The sequence below is a fragment of the Macaca mulatta genome, chromosome 3 (assembly GCF_049350105.2).
Source record: "Macaca mulatta isolate MMU2019108-1 chromosome 3, T2T-MMU8v2.0, whole genome shotgun sequence".
Lineage (NCBI taxonomy): Eukaryota > Metazoa > Chordata > Mammalia > Primates > Cercopithecidae > Macaca > Macaca mulatta.
In genome coordinates this window covers 142,441,305-142,467,464 of record NC_133408.1, presented here as the reverse complement: position 1 = coordinate 142,467,464, position 26,160 = coordinate 142,441,305, and the positions used below count along the sequence as shown (strand labels likewise).

The 26,160-nt window shown below is 36.0% G+C and overlaps 1 protein-coding gene across 5 annotated transcripts in view; it reads right to left on the bottom strand.

The window, feature by feature from the left end:
• The window catches only part of FAM185A (family with sequence similarity 185 member A), a 65,672-nt gene that overhangs the window by 36,227 nt on the left and 3,285 nt on the right, over window positions 1-26,160 (bottom strand). For 3 of the 5 annotated variants that reach the window (XM_028846143.2, XM_001084177.5, XM_077997137.1), the window contains exons 3-5: window positions 19,262-19,354; window positions 15,815-15,953; window positions 3,456-3,497 (exon numbers count right to left, since the gene is read on the bottom strand). In XM_028846143.2, the coding sequence (XP_028701976.1) occupies window positions 3,456-3,497; window positions 15,815-15,953; window positions 19,262-19,354 (274 nt within the window). The remainder of the gene's footprint in view (window positions 1-3,455; window positions 3,498-15,814; window positions 15,954-19,261; window positions 19,355-26,160) is intronic. The other 2 variants (XM_015134567.3, XM_077997138.1) reach the window with 1 other exon arrangement.

Here is a 26,160-nt window from a genome sequence, read left to right as displayed (position 1 = left end):
TGTTATTTGTACTGATCTCTAATAATGGCTTATCCTTTGGAGGCTGTCAAAAAATAAAAAAATGAAAACTCAAGATGTTTTCGAAAAAGAAGGCAACGGTGATACTTTAAAACTATGTAGCAAAACAAGCCCTATTTTTTTGTTTAACACAAATTATCACAACCAAAATTAATTATCAAGAGTAAAATTAAGACTTCATCCACAGAATTTCATTCTTTTGGAGTTTACATAATGGAGAAATTCTATAGATCTGGGAGAAAGTCCTGTAGATCTAATGTACAGCATGGTGACTGTAATTAACAATACTGTACTGTAAACTTGAAATCTGCTAAAAGAGTAAATCTTAAACAAATTTTCATCATACACATAAAATGGTAATGAGGTGAAGTGACAGATATGTTAACTAAACTGACTGTGGAAATCATTTCACAATATATATGTATATCAAATCATCATATTGCATGTACACCTTAAATATATATGGTTTTGTCAATTATGTCTCAATAAAGACAGTAAAAGCAAAAAAGAAAAAAAAAAAAAAAACCAAACAAAACAAAAAACAAAAAACACAAAAGAAACCAAAATAAATCTACATTGTAATGTGTTTAGCTCAGTGCTTTGAACATGGGCACTGAGTAAATGATAGATATTTTAAAGAAAGGGCCAGGTGTGGTGGCTTATGCCTGTAATTCCAGCACTTTGGGAGGCCGAGGCAGGAGAACTGCTTGAAGCCAGGCATTTGCGACCAGTATGGGCAACAAAGTGAGACCTTGTCTCTATTTTTTTAAATAATAAATAAGTAAATAAAATTTAAAAGAAAAATCAGTCAGTATAGTTGGCCATATTAATAAACTAAAGGAAAAATGATCATTTCAATAAATTGAGGAAATGTATTTGACAAAATTCAACACTCAAGTCACAACCAAAGAAAGTAAAAAAAGAGAAACTTAATTTAAGCAAACAAGGAATAAAAGGTAACTCTCCCAATCTGATAAAAGGCATCTGTTAAAAATCTATAGGTAACATCACACTTAATGGTAAAATAGTGAGTGCCTTCCCCCTAATAGTGGGGACGAGGATAGGGATCAAGTGCAGGGAACCACACTCTCATCACTACAACTCAACGTTATACTGAAGTTCATAGCTAGTCGGATAAGGCAAGAAAAAAATTAAAGTAATAAAGATAGGAAAGAAAGAGGTAAAACTATATGTACAGATGAAAATGTCTACTCAGCTAGGAAAGGATTCTAGATTCGAGAAAACCACTATTAGAAAGAATAAATTTAGCAAAGTCACAAAATACAAGATCCATATATAAGAATTATTTATATATGGGCCGGGCGCGGTGGCTCACGCCTGTAATCCCAGCACTTTGGGAGGCTGAGGCGGGCGGATCACGAGGTCAGCAGATCGAGACCATCCTAGCTAACACGGTGAAACCCTGTCTCTACTAAAAATACAAAAAAAAAAAATTAGTCGGGTGTAGTGGCGGGCGCCTGTAGTCCCAGCTACTGGAGAGGCTGAGGCAGGAGAATGGCATGAACCCGGGAGGCGGAGCTTGCAGTGAGCCGAGATCCCGCCACTGCACTTCAGCCTGGGAGACAGAGTGACATTCCCGTCTCAAAAAAAAAAAAAAAAAAAAAACAAAAAACATTTGTATTTACATATATCAGCAGTAGACAATTAGAAGCAAAGTCTTAAAACCTGTCTCATTTATAACAGTGTTAAAAACACAAATGAATTTAACTAAGTGCCAGACTTCTACGTTGAAAATTACAAAGCAATGCTGAGAAAAATTAAGGAAGATCTAAATAAATAGAAATAGCTACCTACCATGTTCATTAATTGGAAGATTCAATGTGATTCAGTGCAATCCCAAACATAATCACAACTGTACTTTTTGGTAGAAATTGACTGGAAAATCAAAGGACCTATTATATCCAAAGCAATCTTTAAAAGGAACAAATTTGGAAGACTTCAATACCTGATTTACAGACTTACCAATGTTACAGTAATCATGATATTGTGGCACTGGTATACGGCTCAACAAACAAATCAATGAATTAGGAGCAAGAGATCAGACATTGAGCCACACTTATATGGTCATTTGATTTTAGACAAGGATACTAAAGTAATCCATCAGAGAAAGGAAGTTTTTTCAACAAATGGTGATATAAAAAATTTTTTTAACTGACAATAATAAATGTTGATGAGGATGTGGAGCAACTCAAATTCTCATACATTGTTGATGAGAGTATAAAGTGGAACTTTGGGAAAAAGGTCTGGTAGTTTATCATAAAGTTAAACACAGAACCTACCTAGTCAACTCAGCAATTCCACACCTAAGTATTTACCCAAGAGGAAAAAAATATATAAATCCCTAAAATGACTTACATTAGTATATTCATAGCAGCTTTATTTACAGTTGCCAAAAAATTAGAAATAGCCCAGGTGTCCATCAACAGTAGAATGAACAAATTAAGCCTTCTAATAGCCTGCTTTCACTTCTGAACCCTTCTGGTACATTATGAAATAACAGCTAGGTTGTTCTTTTAAAATATAAATTATATATCACTTCCCTAACATCCTGTTATAGTTGGAATAAAGTCTGAACTCTTGCCCTGTCTCCAAGGTCCTAAGATCTAGTCTTACTTACCTCATATCCTACCACTTTCCCCATAAGCCAGCCACCACTTTTCTATCCCCTGAAAATAATAAACTTCCATTTTCAAGGCCTGCACTTGCTGTTCCTCTATCTCGGGAGCCCTGTATCCAGAATTTTACATAACTCTTTGTCATTAGTCTGGCTTTAGTTTAAATGTACCCTCTCCAGACCACCCCCAATTGCCTAACTGATGTAGCTTTCTTTTCCCCAATCTCTATTCAGTTACCCTTTCTTATTTCTTCATTGTACTTACCACAAACTAAAATTACCTTTTGTTATTTATATGCTTGTTGTCTTTCTTCCCAGGGCTCAGAGAAGTGAGGTCTCTGAACACAAAAACTATGTCCTGTTGACCAACATGTTCCCTAGTACCTAAAAGAATTCTTAATACATGGCAGATACTCAGTAAATATATGTTGACTAACTAGTTATTGGTATTCACAAGGTTGTCTTCAAATGTTAACACATTTGGAGACCAATAAACAGTGACATTATTTATATCTTTCTTTCAAAGACTTAATTTAGATATTTGAAGAATTCAAGAAATTTATAAGATCTTTCTTTTTTTTCAGAGAAGTTTAGCAAGAAATATAAGACATTTCTTAATACTAGCTCAGGCAATTTTTTTCGAGTGGACATAATTAGTACATTAGTTCTGCCTATATTTGACTTGTGAGCCTGTCAAGTTCATCAGTTAAACTGTAGACTTCATTTATTCTAATAAAGTCATCACAAATATACCTATTTTTAAAAGTGGGCAAAGTACATGAACTAGTAGCTTAGCACGTACCTACTGTGATGTTACCCATCTTGCTTTGTAATGTTATATTACCTGCAAAAAAAGAAAAAGATACTTTCATGTACTAGAGACAATCTAGAAAGGAACTGTGATACATAGCAATGCTAAAACATGGATGAATATCTACAATGTTATTTTTGTGGGCAATTTTTCCCAATATCACAAATCCAGTCAAAGATTTAGCTGTAGTTCTGAAATAACTAGCCTTAGGTACCTCTGCAAACCTTCTTTCTCTACTACCAAACCTTAAGCTTTTATAGCATAATTACAAATCACCATACCTACTGGCACAGAGGAAAAACAATACTTCTAAAACCCATAAGTGAAAAAAAATTACTGAAACATAATCACTATACATTTTCAACCTAAATATCAATGTATTTATCAGATCACACAAAGCCAAGTTTTCAACCAAGTAACACTAAAATATGGTATGGAAAAAAAGAATTACGTTTATTTTTCAGGCCACTTGCCATGTCTATTAAAGTAGTTTCTGGGCCAAGAATTAAAGTGGTTTGAGATACAAATAATGAATACATGGAGGTATGACTAACAAAACAGAAAAGAAGCTTCAAAGGTTTCCGTCTTAGTGAAAATATGTTTCCCATGATAGGTATGGAATATTGCAACCATTCTTCCCAGCCCCTTTCCCCTAATACCAAAAGTAGTAGGATTATTCTTCATATGTGTGTTTGTATGTATAAGTATTCCTAAAATCAGGAACTCATATTTATTCTACTGAAAATATAAGCAATAATGTTATCTCTTCTAAAATAATTCCAAAACTACACTAAAAAGTAAAGGAATAACTTTGGCTTCAGAATTAATCTTCAGTAAATTCATTTTATCTCATTTCACATACCTTATGAATACCGACTTATATCAGTATCTGGGAAAAAGCAAAAAAGGCACTGGATTCATTTACTCAACAGCCAGATGCACCTGATTGCAAAAATCCATCTAAAGGTCTAATATACCATCATATTTCCTGTGAGTATATGAACAAGGAGTATATTTGTGTATGAATAAAAACTTGGTTTGTGTACTGAAGCTTATAGGATTACTATTTTTTTTTTCATATTTTAGATTCGGGGATACACATACATGTTTTTTACCTGGGTATATTGTGTGATGCTGAAGTCTGGGGTACAAATGGTCCCATCACCCACGTACTAAGCATAGTACCCAATAGATTTTCAACCCTTGCCCCATCCCTCCATCCCCCATCTAGTAGACTCCAGTTTCTATTGTTGCCATCCTTATGTCCATGATTATCCAATATTTACCCCCCACTTATAAGTAAGATCTTGTGGTATTTGGTTTTCTATTCCTGTGTTAATTCACTTAGGATAATGGCCTCCAACTGCATCCATGCTGCTGCAAAGGATATAATTTCATTCTTCTTTATGGCCACATAATATTCCATGGTGTATATGTACCCCATTTTCTTTATCCAGTCTACCACTGATGGGCACATAGGTTGATTACATGTCTTTGCTATTGTGAATAGAGCTGCAGTGAACATGTTGAGTGCATGTGTCTTTTTGGAAGAATGATTTATTTTCTTTTGGATATATATCCAATAATGGGATTGCTGGGTTGAATGGTAGTTCTGTTTTAAGTTCTTTGAGAAATCTTCAAACTGCTTTGCACAGTGGCTGAACTAATTTACATTCCCACCAACAGTGTATGAGTTTTCCCCTTTCTCCACAGCCTCGCCAGTGTCTGTTGTTTTTTGACTTATTTTTAATAATAGCTATTCTGACTGGTGTGAGATGATATCTCATTGTGGTATTGATTTGCATTTCTCTGATGACTAGTGATTTGGAGCAGATTTTCATGTTTGTTGGTTTCTTGTATGTCTTCTCTTGAGAAGTATCTGTTCCTGTTTTTTGCTCATTTTTAATAGGGTTATTAGTTTTTTGCTTATTGATTTAACTTCCTTGAAGATTCAAAGGAACAAAGGATATTAAACCTTTGTCAGATGCAGAGTTTGCAAATATTTTCTCCCATTCTGTAGGTTGTCCATTTACTCTGTCGATAATTTATTTTGCAGTGCAGAAGCTTTTTCATTTAATTAGATCCCACTTGCTTGAACATGGCCTATAAATGAATCTGAAGGGGTGACTCTAAAACCTTTTGTTAAGACCCCAGAAAGATGGTGGTACCTCATGGTATTAATCAGTTACACCAAAAAAAAAAAAAATTTAAAAAGATTAAGACCTCACAGATCCTCTCAATCAAATAGACCTAGAAAGCTGGAGGGCATTAACCTCAATATTGCTGCAGAAACCCATATTTTGAAAAGATTTTTGGATGTGGCTTTTGTCCAATGGAATGAAAGCCAGTGAGATTCACAGAAGACTGACAAAGTTTTTGAGACAATTATATCAGTAAATATTGCCAACTTGGACTGAAGGGGACAGTGACAGTACAAAGTGAAATGAGACCACTGGACCCTCAGAATTCTACTAGCAGGAAGCAGACTGAGAAAACTACTCAACTGTAAAGATGTGCTACATTTCATAAAAAAGGATGAATGACTTAGAGGGTGGAACCAAGAGCTCAGTGGTCGAAACCTAGAACCATGAAGAATTATTCCCAGGCCTTGAGATCTAATAAAAGAACCTCTAACATTTGCCCACCTGAAAAAATCACTATGGATCAGTGACTCCTTTGTGCCTCCCATTTCAACAAGAAAGTCCACAGTCATTATCCAATGCCTGTCCACTCTGTTTGGTGTGTAGGTGATGTGTGTGTGTGTGTGTGTGTGTGTGTGTGTGTGTGTGTGTGTATGTTTAGGGGGTGGGTAGACAATTTGTCTCTTTAGTTCATCAGTCTTCAGATTCGCACCTGAGGAGCTTCATTTTCACCTGGAGCTGATTTTGATGCAGAGATTCTGGTCTTTCAGCTGATGCATGATGGGATGATACTTTTGGGAACCTTGGGAGGAAGAGAGTATATTTTGCATGTAGGAAGGACATGAATCATTGGAGGGCCAGAGGACACAGTGGCTATCCAAAACCTCATAGAATATCTGGAAAGATGCACACATGAAAAGTTAAAAATCAGTATATATTAATAATTTTAATATCCTAAGTGGACAGCATGACTCAGGTGCCACAGCACTTACAGGAAAGAGACTAAAATGACCTAGCTTGGACAGGGAGGTTTAGTCATATAGAAGGTATCACTTGAGCTGAAATTTGAAATGTGAGTAAAATGTTAATATGCTGAGAAAAAAAACATTTCCTGGGAAAATAAATCATATAAGCAAATGTAAAAAAGCAGAGCTATACATACTATGTTTAAATAATGCAGATCAGATAGGCTGGAGCAATGAGGCAAGTCTATGAGGACAGGAATCACATCTTTCTTATTTAGCTTCATATCTGGAAACTTAGCACAGTGCATAGTACATAGTAAACACAATTATTTTGTGAACAAATAAAAAGTTTGGAAAAGTAGGCAAAGAGCAACGTGTGGTAGAACCACAGAGTGCTAAGTCTACTGACTATCCTACACCAAAAATGTCAGTGAACAATTTCAAGATGGATAAAAATATAAGAAAACCATGCTTTAAGGAGATTCCCCTAGTGTGAGACAGTGGGTGTTTCCATACTCAGCATTCTCTTTACTGCTTGTTGTGGTTTGAATGTTCCCCCAAAAGTTCATGTGTTGGAAACTTGGTCCCCAATGCATCAATACTGTGAGGTGGGACCTTTGGAAGTTAATTGAGTCATAAGGGCTCTGCCCTCATGAATGAATTAACCCATTCATGAATCAATGGATTAATGGGTCATGGAGGGAGTAGGTTAGCTATCACAAGAGTGGGTCTGTTATAAGAGCCAGTGTGGGTGTCTCTCATGCAGCCTCTCTCCATGTGAAGCCTGAGCCATTTCATGACTCTGCAGAGCCCCTATCAGCAAGAAGGCTCTCACTAGATGCAGCTCCTAGACCTCAGACTTCTCAGCCTCCAGAACTGTAATATATAAACTTTAAAAATCACTCAGTCTCAGGTATTCTGTTATAGCAACAGAAAACAGACTAAGACACTGCTCTAACTCCTGAACAATAAAAGATGAAGCAGACAGGTCCCTGATATTTGTAACTTTATTAATAAAGAACTATGATAAAGTTTTACAGTCATTTAGCTAGTGAATCCAGTCACCCACTCATCAAGGCAATGGAGCTTTACTGTTTTACACTAGAGTCTTTAATAATGCAGTAAAAATTTACTATTTTTTTAAATAAAAGTATGGTCTTTTTTAAAAGGCCAATCATTAGTGCTTGTCACAAAAGTGAGGAGGTCTTGAGAAAATAATGATTCTTTGAACCAGAAAATAGAAGTTTTAGATCGATACGAAATGAGGGTTAGTTGATTATAGTGGGACCTATAGAGTCTCAGATAACATTCTTCATGAATGTTAGAGTCCTACTGTATACTAAAAGCATAATGGAGCAACAACAACAAAAACCCAAGGAATTAAGGAATCATTTCAAATACTGTATAGTCATATACTATATAGTTATACACTTCAAAATATTTTTGTCAATTCTAAATAAAACAGTAAACAAAAACTTATTTTCAACTCATATCAAAATATTTAGAAAATCTCTACCTTAAACAGAAATATTCTAAAGTCATTAGAAAACACAAAATGGATGCCTTGCCTCAAATGCATAGTGGAATAAAGTATTATATTTAAAAGTATACAAAGCAACAAAATGGGCATTATTAGCAAAATTTTCTATATTTTGGTTTCACCTACTTCATATCACTGAAAATAATAAATTAATTATTTGAGAGGAGTAAATCTTAGTAAAAGTTTCTTTCCAATAAAGCAGACACCAGATGGTCTGTAATAACTATGTGTGCTTACCCTACTCTCAAGTTATATAACTTTTCCACAAATCCCAGTATTTGAGAGAATAGATAGTTTTTCTTAGCTTGTAACCTTTCATTCTAGCATGGTCAGAGGAAAAAAATATGTAATCAATTTAAAGATAAACATTGGTTTATTTTTCTTCACCAAAAGAAATGTGATTATGGTTAAAGCACATATAACTCTTATAATCCAAACAGAGTAATCAAGTCTCCTTAGAGATTAAGTCATTTTGTGTTTTTTGGTGGGTAGGGGTGGGGAGGTGGAAAGGCAGACACTTGTATTTGCAAGCCACAGTGCTAAATGTTAAGAATATAGAGATGAATAAAACATAATCGTTGCTCTTGAGGAGTTTATGATTAGGCAAGGATTTGTAGAAAACCAGAGATAAGGCAAGATGCTTTAGCTGAGGACTGAAAGATTTAAAAAGTCAAGAAGATTTTTAAAAAGCTAGGAAAAGCATTTCAGGCAGAATATAAACAGTGTGATCAGTATGATCAAAGGCTCTGATCAAGAACTCAGAGTTATAAAACAGGTAAAAATGTGTATAGGAAAAAAGACTGTAACTCTGGAGACAAAGCATGGAGGGGACAAAGAAGAGGGAAAAGGGTAGTTGGGCACGTCACTAAGGCAGTAGAAAACGGTCTGAGTAAGAGAATGACATGTTCAATGTGCATCACTAATAAACTACTTTAGCTGCAGTGAGGAGAAATGGAATCTGAAGAAGGCAAAGCTGGAGGCAAAGTTATTGCTAATATCAAGGCAAGAGGTCACAAGGGTCTAAAACAGAAGTGTAGAAATTAGCAGGAAAAAGGTGAGATAGACTGAAGAACTATTTAGGAGATGAAACGTGCCTAAACTTGGTAGTTGATTAGATGTAGGAGATGAGAAAGAAACAGGAAGTTAAGACCACTGCCAGGTTTATAGCATGGGAATTGGGAAGATGGCAAGATCAGAAACAGCAAATGAAAATAAGGAAAGAGGACACATTACAGATGACGTTCACTGACTGGGAAAGAAGGAGAAAAAGCTAGAAATGTTGATCCAAATGGCTATGTCTACCTGCCAGATGGAGGTATAAATTAGTCGGGGCTAGAGACATAGATTTGAATAATCAGATTTGAAACACCCTTGTAAGGGTAGTTCAGACTCAAAAGTATACAAGATGCCCAAGGAAAATATGTAGAGAAAGAACAATAGGACAAGGATGAAATCCTGGAGAATACCAATTATCACAGAGGTGAAAAGAGAAGGAATATATAGACATTTGTGAAAGAGCAATTATAAATATATGATAGAGACTGCCAGTGCCCATTAGTATTTGTGTGCCTCTCTTCTTCCCTAAGAGTACTGCTAAACTACGTATCTCAGCCTTTGCAGTTAGATAAAGCCATTTTAAAATATTCTGTCCAAAGATCTATGGGCAGAAGTAATATATGCACTTCTAGGCCTGGTTTCTGAAACTTCTTCCATGATCCTCTAGGCTTTCTCATTCTTTAAGGAAGACTTCGAAGTCACAAACAGGATGGTAGCATCACGTTTACAGGAAAAGTCAAGTCTCTGAATGTCTCTAAGGAGCTGCACTTAGGACAGACACTGTAGGAAATATCAATATTTTGGGTCAGAGGTCTAAACCCTGAAAAACCTACATGGTTTGCACCACACACAAAAAAGCTGTAATTCCTTTCTAGTATTTCATATAAAAAAGTTGTGGCCAGGCGCGGTGGCTCAGATCTGTAATCCCAGCACTTTGGGAGGCTGAGGCGGGCAGATCACCTGAGGTCAGGAGTTCGAGACCAGCCTGGCCAACATGGTGAAACCCTGTCTCTATTTAAAAATACAAAAATTAGCTGGGTGTGGTGGCAGGCACCTTAATCCCAGCTACTTGGGAGGCAGAGGCAGGAGAATTGTTTGAACCTGGGTGGCGCAGGTTGTAGTGAGCCGAGATTGAGCTATTGCACTCAAGCCTAGGGGACAAGAGTGAGACTTCTCTCAAAAAAAAAAAAAAGTTGTATGTGTCCAGATTTGAAATTAAGTATCAAAATGATAATTAAATTAAAACTTCATAATGACCTAGGCTAGGAATAAATACTAGAATTTCAATAAAGTATTTTCATGAACATCATGAAAACATCTATTTAATCCAATAAAAGCTTCCGTGTTTTAAAATTGTATATTATTTCTGACTCTCTAAGTTTACAAAGCAGATTTATAAGTTTATCAGTGACTACAAGTCCTTCTTAAAGCAGATTGGGACATTTCTTCTGAAATTTTGAGTGCTATCAAAAGTTATCACCTGTGTTTTGTACAGTTCATATAAATTGTACTTCTTGAAAATTTCAAAAATAAAAAAGTAGTTACTAAAGGAAAAGTTTATGCATGTATGCCAAATCTTTGAAGAACAAAGGACTTTTGAAGTGCAGAGAAAATGAGAGAACTAATACTCAGCAATTTATCTAGCAAGATATGTTTCCAAAGAACTTAAAATAGAGCCTAAGTTACATAGAAAATCTAAATATTTAAAACAGAGTTTTATTCATTAATCACTATTCCAAATCATAACATAGGTTTTTAAAATGCATGAAAACAAGTAACATGAACACTCTTATATCTTAATCAAATCAATTTGTTTAAATTATAGGTTATAAATAAAACCAATCCTAGCAAACCATTTCAACGAAGTTTTTCATTGTCTCCAATAGAGTCAGGATACCATATTTATATTTAAAAATGTATTTTGTAGAGTACATATAAGTACATGCATGTATTATACATGCATAGTATTCTTTAAAAAGTATCAATATTCAAGTATCAGAATTTAATAAAATATTATTCATATAAAACCAAATTTAATTTTTGATTTAGAAGGAAATCAAGATAGTAAACTGTCATAAAATTTTACATCTAAACACAAGCTATCCAAGGACCTATTCTCCCACTAGATTCCCATCGCCAGAAAGTGAATATTTAATAAGTCAATGAATAAACTGGTTTATTCTGTAGAAGGCATACACACTTAATAGATGTGATTCAACCAGATGTACAAATAGGAAATATGACTAGTCAATTAGCTTACTCAGTTTCTTACATATAAAATATAGTTAGCTTACATGTAAAATATGTAATCTTACATATAAAATCTGACATATAAAATATATAAAATCTTACATATAAAATATAGTTAGCTATACTTAAAAATTTCACTTGAAAAAACACTTAGGATAAATTATTTTCTTCTCTAAATATAGGAATCAACTTACAAGGCCAGGAAAGATATATTGCTCTTTTCATTACTCTTTTCCTCATTAACGGGCATGCTCTAAGTACTCGGCACTAGTATGTTATGCACTAGTATGTTAGATGTTGCCTTGTCATCAGGGTATATAAAAAAATTGAAAATGCAGACAAAAAATAAATTTCATGCTCTTGCTTCATTTCATGGAAGACTTAGAAGCCACACACTTAAGACAGCACCATCACTTTTATGAAAGGAGTCCAATTCCTGAATGCCACCATGGAGCTAAGCCTAAACACTGTATGGAACATCTACATTTTCGGTCATAAAGCACAATAAATGTCCTGAAACTCAAGGAAGTTATAATGTAGAACATAGCTGAAGCAGTGCATCTGTGTTATAGTACTGTCTTCCTGGAGGAAACATCTCTAGAGTGAGCCAGGAAGCCCTCAAAGTGATGATGGAATTTGGGGTTGCAATCAAGTTCACTGTTTAAAAACCTCTCCTAGAAAGCCAAGAAACGAGGATCAAATCCTTGCTATTCCACTAATTAACTTGTGGAGTTGAGAGTAAACAATTAGACATTTCTAAGTCTAGTTTTCCTCATCTGTAAACAGCCAATCGTTGATTAAGTAAAAGGGGCTGGCCAATTTAGGCACTCAATACATGTTTGCTTTCAACCTCCCACCCACCCACTACTCTACAAGTAGAGTTTGTAGGCACAAATTCTAAAATCTACCAAAAAGAAAGTTACTGCATTATATTTGTGTATACATGGTTTTTACAACATCTATATGTTGGGGTTTTTTTCCTGCTCTATCTGGAAAAAAATTAGTTTAAGCCTTGCTTATAAGAAAAAAGAAGCTAAAGTAAATAAATCCTGGACAAGAATGCATATATTCTCAGTTTGTTTTCTGTAAGTCAGATGTTTAGAAATAGCAATATATTTTCCCGTAAAAACAAGTTTTAAGATTCTCAAGCCAGTTTATTTAAATATAGCCAAAATATATACCTAATTTGTGTTATATAACCATCAGCATTTAGAACAAAGAATTCATTGAAATATATATCCAGAGTTCTAGGTTGGGAAGATCTTGGGAGAAATAACTCCCACAAAAATTCCAGGAGCTAGAAAACTGGGACTTACTTTCACCAGCCATGACTAATTTCACCCACCAGGACGTGACACTAAAACACTGCCTACTTTCCTGTACCGCTCCCATCCCAAACCCCAAACTACAAACTCCAAACGCATGTTCATGCAATAATCCCTTAGGACAAGGATGGAAATAGAGGTGACAGAGGAGAGGAAGGCAAGAAACTTAGATGTGCCTGAAGAGTGATTTTTTAAAAGTCGATGCACTGGGGTGTGTCCGTGGAATGAAGAGGGGTTTCCTGTCTTATTTCTCTCTTGTATATGCTGAAAAAACAAAGCAGAGTGAGGGTCAAGGACTAGGTGGAGAAAGCAAGGCTGATCATGGAAGTTTTTCTACAGCTACTTCTGTGAAAGTAACCATAATTTGAAATTGGATTAAACATTCCCTTCCCCTACTCCTTCTCATTGCTGTACTAGTATTACAAAAGAAGCTGTGAGAAACAACTAAAAGAGTTCATTGCATTGAGGCAGGGTGATAATGGACCACTGGAAATGAGGTGGGAAGTCACATCCCAAAGGCGATGGTAGTGACTGAGAAAATAAGAAAGTATATTTAATCCTTCTACTCTGAGTTCTTTAACGACAGGTTTCATTTCCTGCCCAACTTTGCACCCTTGGTGCCTGGAAATATGGCACACAGTAGGTGGTCAATAAATGTGTCAAATGAATGAATAAATATAACTGTAGTGGATGCTGTATTCCTCATCCAGATCCCCCATCATAACTGAGGGCTTATTTTCCTAGCTATTGGGAGTACTGCTGGCAGACAGCCCTCAGCTGTCAGCCCTCTTTGGGAATTACCTAGGGAATAGGAGCCATTTCGGCCCAAAATCATACTCCTTCCCGGGGCAGCTTGCATCTAATGATTGGGGATATAAATGTCCAGCTCCTCTCACCCCACTTGAGACAACTCTGAGGGACCATCCCAGCTTCAGAGCTCTCCGTGTGGGTTACTGAAACTGTATCACAGTCCAGCTTCTCCCATGGAAATCTGGCTTTCTTCCTTTACATGGCATTGGTCCCAAGAGGCCTGCCTAGTAAATCTGCTGTGCTCAAATTTCCATTTCAGAGTGTCTGCTTTCAGGGAAATTCAACCTGAAACAATAGTCCAAAAGAGGATCTAGATTTAAACCAACTAAGGAAAGGTATCTGATTTCATATTAAAGGTCAGTAAATATAAAAAGGCTTTATTAAGGCTAAGGAATTAACTTTGTTTTCTAGCAATGTATTTCCATTTTAGCTACTTTAAGTAATCAACAGACCTAGAGTACTTTGAGGACTGCTTCAAAAAAGACCACCTGTTTTACTACCATGTAGGCAATTAATGATAAACCGTACCAAATTCAATTTATCTAACTTAAAAGAATGCAAAGAAAGAAACATTATGAATTTAGTGTTAACATGGTGTAAAGCATTGCAGAGAACAGAGCTGCTTTTCCTGGGGATGTTAATCTACGTCTGACTTGATAAGGAATTGTTTCTCCACTAAAAGCTACTAAATACATTAAGCACTGTACTTTTCATTATGATTAAGATAGTTAGAAATGCAATGCTTATATAAAAGTCACTTTTAAAATATGAAGAGTTACAAATGACCAGATCTACTTAATGTACAACTGAATAAAAAAGAAATAAATGAATAAGTAACAACACCATTTGCTTCATCTGGATACAGCTCCATATGTACTTAAACTATTTTGGGTTCAAATATTACCTTAACCTTGTAAGAATGCTTGAGGTTTAACCATTAAATTGAGGCTCAAGAACTATTTCAAGCATATAAGTATGCTTTTTAAAAATATTTTTTTAGAAGACTACTTGCCAAATTGCTACATAGCATGATTAGCACTAACCATGCTTTCTAATGCCACTCTGTAACTCTTGCTCACAACTAAAATCTGAGGGTTTTGCCAGAGTATACAGATACCAATATCAAGCTTTACTATAGAGGTGAAATGAGTGGACCATATATGGAAAAAGTCTGAATCTGTACTTCCTGGAATATGGCCCAAAAGGCATTTAGCAGATGTTTTATACTGGATTAGTGATTATTAATTCTATCTGTATATATTTCAGAAAACATACTTGGATTTGAATCATCTGCTCTGTGGAAATTCAAGAAGCAGGCTGAGTGACACTGAACACACGCATGCCCTTTGCCATATTACCTCATCATTATACTCTTCTTATTTTCCTTCAATAATACAAACATTAACTATGTAATAGTTCTTGCAGAGACAGGATTTAGAAATCACAAGAGGATACTTATCAAAGAAAATGGAAACAACAGGGTGCTGAGAAAACCTGGTGCCAGTACAAATGCACACAAAACATTTAAAACAAAATTAGTATCAGCGTTGCTATAATTACATTCCACCAAATGTTTCATTAATTTAACCCTCAGCTTTCTTATGTTAACATAAAAGCAATCACTCAGTACCCATCTTTACCTAACACTGCTTTTACTTCATCTCCTGCATATATTTCTTGCTATTTGTTTCCTATTGTAAGAAAACACAGGCTGGATGCAGTGTGGCTCACACCTGTAATCCCAGCACTTTGGGAGTCCAAGGGGGTGGATCACTTGAGCCCAGGAGTTTGAGACCAGCATGGGCAACATGACAAAACCCCATCTCCACTAAAAATACAAAATGTAGCTGGACATGGTGGCGCACACCTGTAGTCCCAGCTTCTCGGGAGGCTAGGGTGGGAGAATCACCTGAACTTGAAAGGTGGAGGTTGCAGTGAGCCAGTATCATGCCACTGCACTCCAGCCTAGGCAACAGAGCAAGACTCTGTCTCAAAAAAAAAAAAAAAGAAAAAAGAAATGCATTAAAAATTAGAATTACTATTAGTTCCATATATAACAGCATAATCTTTAATCTCTTGCCCAAATAAAATTAAATTAGCTTTATGAGTCATTTTATTTTTACATTTTTTTAAAAAGATGGTTAGTCTGCATTTCATTATTTAAAAGGCCAGTTTCCTGATCCTTTTTCAACTACAGAGAGTCATCTCTTAAAATTTATGCTATGTGGAAAGTCTGAGATGTATCATGCCTTTGTCAGCTTACCATGAACACTTCCTAATGTAATATCCCCAGCAGCAGAAGACAGAAATGATGATTCTGTATAAAGATACTTGGCTTTCAGCAAACCATCTTCAGTAGATATAGTAACAGAACTTCCCTGCAGTTTATCTATGGTAACAGCCTAGTAAGAGAAATACTAATCAGTTCATTATAAAACAAAGACTGGTAAAAAGCCAAAATGTTACCTGTGGAATTAGCGGGTAACTACATAAAATGTTACTACCTAGTACACAATCACTTTATTGACTGTGATTCCCTACCTCTAATTACGAGATTCTGAGCAATAGTGCATTCTCTGTAGAATATGGAATAGATCCAATATATTCCCCCATTGACTTACGTCTCCTTTAATTTCTCTTAATAATGTTTTATATGTCCTATATAAAATTCTTAATCTTTTATTAGATTTATTCCTTTTACATATTTTTAAGTGCTATTGTACAAGGTATCTTTTAAAATTTCATTTTATCCTAATTAACTTTGTATTTGATCTTAATCCAACAACTTGACTAAACTCACTAATCCTAATAATTTATCTGTACTTTAAAAAATTATATATGTGTTACTATACTGTCTACAAGTGATGGCTTCATTTCCTCCCTTCCAATCCTTATATTAATACTTTTTTTCCTGCTTTTTCCTTCTTTTTCTTGCCTTAACCATCTGTCTCAGGCCCCCAATTCAACAGTGAATAGCAGCTAGCAGAAGCAATGGGATAGCAGGCATCCTTGTCTTATTCCTGTTCTCAAAAGAAAAGTTTACAACATTTCACCATTAAGCATGATGTTTGCTATAGATATTTTTAAAATGATTTTTATCAGATTAAGGACATTCCCTTCTATTTCAACTTTGTTTTATTGTTTTTGCTATTTAAATCATGAATAGGTTTTGAATTTTAGCACATACTTTATCTGATTCTATTGATTTATCATGATTTCTCTCTGTTAGTACATTAATGTAGTGAATATTCTATTATTTCTAGAACTTTTCCACTTGACCTCTAATAAGGCAGTAGCTTTCCACCAAACTAAACGGAAGGAATTTAAATTTACCTATTTAATGACAGAACAAAAAGTAGATTTAAAAATCAGTACCTTCCTGACAGAGGTATTGCTATAAATTTTCTTTTCTACATGAAAAGAAAAATTTTTCATTTAGTTATTATGAATATACATAAATACACATACGTAGTTCTTACAAATAATGAAAATCAAGTTTTAAGGAAGTACTGGGGCTTTGTAGCCCAGACTGAGAGGAAAACTGACAACTATGTCATCGATTCACCAAATAGTCAGACAAAATGGGTTTCTGTGTTCTTTGTTAAGTTATAAAACTAAACTTAGACACTAAAATTAATACAATTTAAAAACAGCCATGTAGAATAATGATGCTATTATTTATAGTGCTCATTTGATTCTCACAATCTTGTTAAGTGGACAAAGCAAATATGACCATCCTGTTTGCTGAATAATGAAACAGTCTCAGGGAAGCTAACTGGTAGGTCTAGAACTGGTCAAGTTATCTTTCCTGTGATTCCTTTACCTTTGTCATCATCATCGTGGTAAGCATTACATTAGACTTAGCTATGGGCCAGATGTTGTTTTAAGTACGTTACCTGTATTAACTCATTTAATCCTCTTAATAGAAGATTTTTTGAGTTCGTTCTATTACTATTATCCAATTTTCCAAAAAACTGAGACACACAAAGGTTAAGTAATTTGTCCAGTTATAGAGCTTAGTGAATGGTGGAGCCAGAATTCAAACACAGGTGGTTTGGCTCTCAATGTATTCTGTGCTCTTAACCAATTCACTATGTTTGTCTCTCAAATATCCAAATCACATTTCTATGAAAGTTGTATATTAAAAGTTAATAGATTTCACAAGTATTTTATGTTTTATAAAAACTACAAACTTAGAATTATACATTAAAAATCAATACTATACATAATAAAAATAGAAAAAAACACCTAGACTGATTCTTTAGTACATAACAAAACTCAATCAAGAAATAAAATTGTATAATAGCAAGTAAAATACATGAATATTCAATAAGCCATAAACATTGGAACAAATAAATAACTGAGAGGAAACAGTAGCCAAGATATTCAAAGTAGCAAATGATTAAGATTTTAAATTCTTTAATACTTATATTTTATTATAAATGTTACAATATTCTAGTAACTTATTTCAATAACATTAGCCATCATTTACTGAGTTTGAAGGGGCTGTAAACTTGTCTAATTTCCCTCTTGCACCTCCAAGACCACAGCAATCTAAAAAGTAAAACTAAATGCCATCTCAAAAAAGCTGCAGTATAAGGCCACACAGTGTCTTTCAACACTTTCCTAGTTTAATTTACAGAGTATTTTTAAATGTTTAGGTTTGAACAACCTCCCACGGGGTCTGAGAGAAAGGTGATGGAAGATAAAACAACAGAAACAATTACTGTTATAATCTACCTTGTTTAATTATGCCAATAATAATCTACATATAAAATATGCTCATAACTCCTCCCCACCAATTATCTGAAAATAAAGCTGACTATGGAATTTAGCAAATTTGTAGGAAGGTGAAGGAAGATAAAACAACAGAAACAATTACTGTTATAATCTATCTTGTTTAATTATGCCAACAATAATCTACATATACAATATGCTCACAACTCTTCTCCACCAATTATCTGAAAATAAAGCTGACTATAGAATTTAGCAAATTTATAGGAAACAAAAAGACTCTTGCAAATTGTGTAAATGTAAAATAAAAGGAAACTTTTTCTCAAAGATATATTATCAATCACATATTTTAAATGACAATTTATAATGCCAAAATTATACCTTTACTCTTAATACTATGCTAAATGACCAAAGGCTACAAAAGGAGTTGATTAAAAAATACAAACTATCTTTCTATAACAACTAAAATCCCAATAGCTGCTAAAAACAAAAAAGCTCTGAGAGAGCAGTAAAGCTATCTAATGGTGCCACCTTGTGGAAAATACCGAAGAAAGCTGAGTTTTGAAACACCCCTCAACTTGCCTAAGAGCGAAGTAAAAAGGTCTTAGAAAATACTCAAATAAACCTAACACAAGAAAAATCCAATCCAGTTACTGGTGATATTACTTAATGATCTATTTTAATCTATGATCATAAAAATAAAAGTCTTTTCAGAACTAGAGTTAAATAGTAAGCATTTAAGTTTTTATTGATTAGGAACTAAGTAACTGTCAAAAGTATTAAACCACAAACTAAAACTTAAGTTGTATATTATTTAATCACTTCAATTTCAAATTTGAATTTACTTATGAACTAAAATGCATTAAAAAGGGAATGTTATGCTACGAACTTTGTAGAACCTACCCACTTGGTGAGCCAAATGGAAGCAAAGTTGCAATTAGTAAAAAAAAAAAAAAAAAGAAAGTTGCAATCTTACACTTTTATCTGATGCATGAATATCTATATTTCCATAAACTGTTCCCAGACAGATCACTTTGCCTCCTTTTGTTTGAACATGCAATTTTTGACCCTGAAAGACAAATTAAAAAATACATATAGTGAAAAAGAGAGTAAGTTTGACTTACACTAGTGAAATATTTTCAACATTTCTGTATTAATACTGACAAAGCAACAAAAGAAGAATAAGGAATGATATAGAAACTCACTGCTTCGAATAATGACATCAACTGGAAAAAAATGTCCACTGCTATTAAAGGGGTTAAATAAGCCACCTGGACTCAAAGGGAAAAACAAGAGATACTTGGGTATTCTGGTAGCTTCACTGAAGAAGGACTTGGGAATCAAAAATCACTGTGACCAGCTAACTAAATAAATCACTGTGACCAACTAACTAAATATCCACAGTGATGAAGATGAGAATAATAATCATTGTTACTGTTCATCATTAATAACAATAATAGTTATCACTTACTTGGCATTTTCTCTGCACCAGATACCATGTTAGCTACTTCACATGAACTATCATTTAATCCTCATGACAAACCAGAGAGAGAAGTATTACATTTTCCCCATTTTACAGAGGAAGAATACCAAGATTCAGAAAGGTAAATCACTTTATCAGGGTGACACAGAAAAAAAACCCAAAACCGAAAGTAACAATTAGAATCAAGCTCTGTATGATTCCAAAGCCAACATGCTTAAGGCTGGAGTGGTCTGAAGGACAGAATACACTTAGGGTAACAGCCCACTTAAACCTTCTAGCGCAACACATCCCAGAAACTAAGTAAAAGTGCCTCCGAGCACAAAACAGCAGTCACAAGCCAGTTAGCCTATTCTGCAAGACAGAAGACAAAAGTATGTGTGTGTCAGTGACTTGGTTTTGGACATGGAAACTATGGCAAACACTACTATTGGCTCACCAAAATCCATTTTTTTCCAAAGTAAAACAGTATAGCTTGACCCATGGCAAGACCACATTTTCCAGCTTCCTTTACCTCTTATGTGTTGTTAAGCTCTTACTAAGGGAATGTAAGTGGAAATGCTATATGCCATTTCCAGGTTGGTGCTTTTAGAACAAGTTGTGCCTTCTCTGTGCTCTTCTCATTCCACCAAGTGGGTCCAGAGAATAACAAGGCTCTAAAAGATGGCAGAGCCGGAAGATGGAAGGAACCTGGAATCACTGAATGAAAAAGACCCACCCACACACCTGGACACAAGTAAGAAATAAACTCGTATTATATATGAGCCATTAGATGTTTGGTCTGTTGTTGTTTTTTGTTTTTGTTTTGAGATGGAGTCTCGCTCTGTTGCCCGGATTGGAGTGCAGTGGCGTGATCTCAGCTCACTGCAAGCTCCGCCTCACGGGTTCAAGCGATTCTCCTGCCTCAGCCTCCCATGTAGCTGGGACTACAGGCACCTACCACCATGTCCGGCTAATTTTTTGTATTTTTAGTAGAGATGGGGTTTCACCATGTTGGCCAGGATGGTCTCGATCTCCTGACCTTGTGATCCTCCCACCTCGGTCTCCCAAAGTGCTGGGATTACAGGCATGAGCCACTGCACCCGGCCTAGCCTGTTTTTTTTTTTTGTTAGAGTAGTTTATTTTCCCTTAATCATTATATATGTCTTTAGTTTTGTTACAGTTATAAAGAGATAATAGGTAAATAGCAGAAGCTGCAGAGGGAAAAAAATAGCAAAGGAAACTCACCACTATCATCAGCAACTGCAGAGAAATATCTAAAAAGCAGGGAGACAAAAACTCAAAACAACTATATGGCTTCTAGTTGCTTTACTTAGGAGGAAAAATAGTAAAACCTTAGGTAAAATAGCCCAGGAGTAAATTTCAGAAAATTTAGTGAAGAGGGCAAAATTACTCATTCTTAAAAAGATCTTGGCTGGGGTGCAGTGGTTCATACCTGTAATCTCAGAATTTTGAGACACTAAAGTGGGAGGATCACTTCAGGCCAGGAGTTTGAGACCAGCCTGGGCAATATAACAAGAACCTTTCTCTTTAAAAAAAAAAAAATAAGAAAAAAAAAGCCAGGCATGGTGGCACATGCTTGTATTTCCCAGCTATTTGGGAGGATCACTTGAGCCCAGATGTTTGAGGATTCAGTGAGCTAGGATCGTGCTACTGCACTCTGGCCTGGGCAACACATGAAGACCCTGTCTCTTAAAAAAAAAAAAAAAAAAAAAAAAAAAAAAAAAAAAAAAAAAAAAAAAAAAAAGGTCTGTATTATAGCACAGTTAACTATGTTATGTCCAAAGACATGAGTCTGAAGTCAAATTATATTTAATATACTCCTTATCAAATATGTGATAAGCCTTTGAAAAGACTATCCCCAAAGCACTTGTTGTTTTTATTTTTTAATTACTTTTATGTACAGAAAACTCAACAGTGTACACTTAACCCAGTTTAGTAGCAAGTTCTTTAGCCTTTGTCTTTTCCAGCTTGGCAATGTGAGCCACAGACTTGGGACCCAGGACATTGCCGCTCCAGTGACGGTGGACCTCGTTGTATTTGTCATTGTAATTCATCCCAATAGCTTCCACCAGCTTAGCCAAAGCTCCTTTGTCTTCCGAGTTAACCTGTGTGAAGTCAACAATGGTATAGGTCTTCCTGTGAACTAGACATCCCAGTATTGCCTTCCCCTTGATAATGCAGCAAGGGGCCCCCATTTTATGACATAGGACGGGCAGGAAAACAATCAGCTCGATGGGATCCATGTTGTGCGCAATCACCACCAGCTGAGCTTTCTTGTTATCCACCAATGTGGTGACGGTGTTAACTCCTGCTGGAAAGACAGGTGGTCTCTCACTGGGGAGGTCCCTTTGGCCGCAACTTTCTTCTTGGCCCTGGCCAACAGCCTCTGCTTCTTCTCTTGCTTTGTATCTGGTCTGTATTTGTGGGCCAGCTTAAGCAGCTGAGTAGCTGTTTGGCCGTCTAGGGCCTAGGTGAACTGGTTAATCGCAGGAGGCACTTTCATCTGCTTATAGAGGATGGATCTCTGCCGCTGCAACCTGATATAGCGAGGCCATTTCACAAAGCAGGTGAGGTATCTTTTGGGCTGGATGTCCTGTCCAATGCCAAAATTCTTAGGCCTTTGCTCAAACAGGGGATTCACTGATTTCTTGGCCTCCTGCTTCTTCACAAAAGCAGGGGCCAGAGCCAACTTCTTCCCCTTGGCCTTCTTTCCTTTCGGCATCTTGGGCGACAGGAGGAGCACACTTGTTGTTTTAAGTCAAGAACTCTTAACCAAGCTCACATGAACTTACAAAATTATAAGCAAAACTTCATAGATATGTGCATTTTTTTCTTAAGGAGATAATTATTAGATTTTCTAAGAGGTCTAAGGTTCAAAAATAATAAGAGCTACTGTTATAATTTAAAGCTCATGTAATTCCCAAAAAAATGTGAAATTGATTATAAAATTTTTAAAAACATAAAACCAAATAGTTAAATGTTTAAATAAATCAGAAATTATTTAGAAAACAAATTACACTGCATTTAAAAACTACAAATGTGTGACATTCAATTAGTTAAGGGTCTGTTGCCTAAAAAGTTCACTTATCGGCCGGGCGCCGTGGCTCAAGCCTGTAATCCCAGCACTTTGGGAGGCCGAGACGGGCGGATCACGAGGTCAGGAGATCGAGACCATCCTGGCTAACACGGTGAAACCCCGTCTCTACTAAAAATACAAAAAACTAGCCGGGCGAGGTGGCGGGCGCCTGTAGTCCCAGCTACTCCGGAGGCTGAGGCAGGAGAATGGCGCAAACCCGGGAGGCGGAGCTTGCAGTGAGCTGAGATCCGGCCACTGCACTCCAGCCCGGGCTACAGAGCAAGACTCCGTCTCAAAAAAAAAAAAAAAAAGTTCACTTATCTTCTTTTTTTTTTTTTTTTTTTTTTTTTTTTGAGACAGAGTCTCGGTCTGTCGCCCAGGCTGGAGTGCAGTGGCGCAATCTCGGCTCACTGCAAGCTCCGCCTCCCGGGTTCACGCCATTCTCCTGCCTCAGCCTCCTGAGTAGCTGGGACTACAGGCGCCCGCCACCGCGCCCGGCTAATTTTTTCTATTTTTAGTAGAGATGGGGTTTCACCATGGTCTCGATCTTCTGACCTTGTGATCCACCCGCCTCGGCCTCCCAAAGTGCTGGGATTACAGGCGTGAGCCACCGCGCCCGGCACTTATCTTATTCTTAAGGATGCTGCACAAATGTGGTCTTACCATATGTTTTGCCTGGACAATAAAGAAAGGCGGAAAGAGCATGAGCTTGGAATCAGAACGACCCAAGGTCAAATCCCAGCTCAATTTTTTTATCTATGTGAACGCAAGTGAGTTCCTCAATCTCTTGGTGCCTTCTAGTTTCTTCCTTCATAAAATGGAGAAAATTCAACCATTAAATGAAGATTTAGCTAAGATTCCTGGTACATAATAAGGACTTATTAACAGTAGTTATTATTATTGCTATAAAAATTTTATTATGTAGGGCCGGGCATGGTGGCTCACACCCGTAATCCTAGAACTTTGGGAGGCCAAGGTGGGCAGATCATGTGAGGACAGGAGTTCAAGACTAACCCTGGCCAACATGCCTGGTCAAAATTAGCCGAGCATGATGGCAGGTGCCTGTAATCCCAGCCACTCGGGAGGCTGTGGCTGGGATAATCGCTGGAACCCAGGAGGAGGAGGTTGCAGTGAGCTGAGATCGTGCCATTGCACTCCAGTCTGGGCAACAGAGGGAGACTCTATCTCAAAAAAAAAATTTTTTTTATTAGGTAGATCAACTATATTTCAAGTCCTTAAGTTAATGAAAGAGAAACATATTAACAGGTGATCACTAATTCAAGGTAATGATATTGTATGATACTTAAAACTTAAACCAGATATTTTACCAAAGTGTTCTCATTTGTGAATTGAAGTTAGTTAAATCCTATGATCTCAATGATAATTCTCTTAACCCTTGGTATATCATTAGTATCCACAAGCCTAATTTTTCATGAATTTCTTGTTTTGAGCTATTTTATTTGTAAGAACTGATATTTTATGATTTCTGTTATTTCTTGGGAGGTCTTTCAAGAACAAATAGAAAATGTACTTACTTTTAAAAAAATAGAACAAAACTCATTCTAACCTGTAATTACCATTATCGGTCCACTGGACTCTTATAAATCTAAAATACATTATGGGATAATAGTGTTCTTATTTTTTATTTCATTTATTTTATTTTTTTGCTAATTCATCATCCTAGGAGTTATTTCATCATTATTCATAAATTATTCCCAAATATGTTTTTTAAAAACACTAAAATAATAAGAAAACAGAAGAATGATGGACTTGCATAAAGCAATCATTCTCAACTGGAGATGATTTTATCTCCAGAAGACATTTGGCAATGTCTGGAGACATTTTCCCTTGTCACAACTGAGGAGCATGCTACTGGCATCTAAAAGGTAGAGGCCAAAGATGATGCTAAACATCCTATACTGCACAGGACAGGCCCCCACAACAAAGAATTACCTGGCTGAAAAGGTTTATAGTGCCAAGGCTAAGAAACCATTTCTAATTTTATGCCTACAATGGCATAAAAGAAGAAAATCAACAGAGAAAGATCTTTCAGAACTATCAGATTAATCAAAACATAAATGCAGAGACAGCAGTATACTAGATTCTAATTTTGATCGTGAAATTGGAAATCTCAAACTCTTGAGTCTTCAGAGGACAAGTCTAGATTAGTTTTCTGAAACTTAAGTATCAACGACTGAACAAAATATTTCTAAGGACAAAAAAGAATTATGATATCCTCACCCAGTTAGTCATTCAACATGAAGACCTTATTGCACAATGTTTTACAACAAGAATCTGAACCAACTCATTGTGCTAAAAGGACTTGTGATGGTAATGTGAATCTTTTATGATATTTGTGCCACTAAATTTATTTGAAATGATTCACATGTGGACAGATGCTGATAGCAGATACGCAAATAAAGGTGGATGAAAGAAAAAAATGTAAAAATTAAAAATGCATCAAATTATTAATTCTAACTAGTGTTTAGAAATCTAAAAATGAAAATATTTTGCAATTATGAAGCAAAGATGACTGACTTCAACAAAACTGCATGCTTTCAAAGTTCACAAAAGTATCAAGTTTTGACTATGCAAATGCAAGAAGCACTAAGAGTAACGATAAGCTAGTACCTATCAGAGAGGTATTTCAAACTATTTACAACTGACACCAGTCTAATTTTTAAAAAATTAAATATAGGTCAGGCATGGTGACTAACACCTGTAATCCCAGCACTTTATGAGCCCAGGGCAGGAGGATCACTTGAGTCCATGAGTTCAAGACCAGCCTGGGCAATACAGTGAGAGCCTGTCTCTACAAAAAAACATTTAAAAAAAATTAGGCAGGCATAGTGGCGCCCACCTGTGGTCTCAGCTACCTGGGAGGCTGAGGTGGGAAGATCGCTTGAGCCTAGGGGGTTGAGGTTACAGTGAGCCAAGATCACACACTGCATTCCAGCCTGGGTGACAGAGTGAGACCCTGTCTCAAAAAAAATTAAAAAATAAAAAAAATTAATTACAGCCAGACGCAGTGGCTCATGCCTGTAATCCCAGCACTTTGAGAGGCTGAGGCGGGCGGATCACAAGGTCAGGAGATCAAGACCATCCTGGCCAACATGGTGAAACCCCATCTCTACTAAATATACAAAACTTAACTGAGTATGGTGGCACATGCCTGTAATCCCAGCTACTCAGGAGGCTGAGGCAGGAGAATTGCTTGTACCAGGGAGTCAGAGGTTGCAGTGAGCCAAGATTGCACCACTGCACTCCAGCCTGGCAATGGAGTAAGACTCCATCTCAAAAAAAAAAAAAAAAAAGT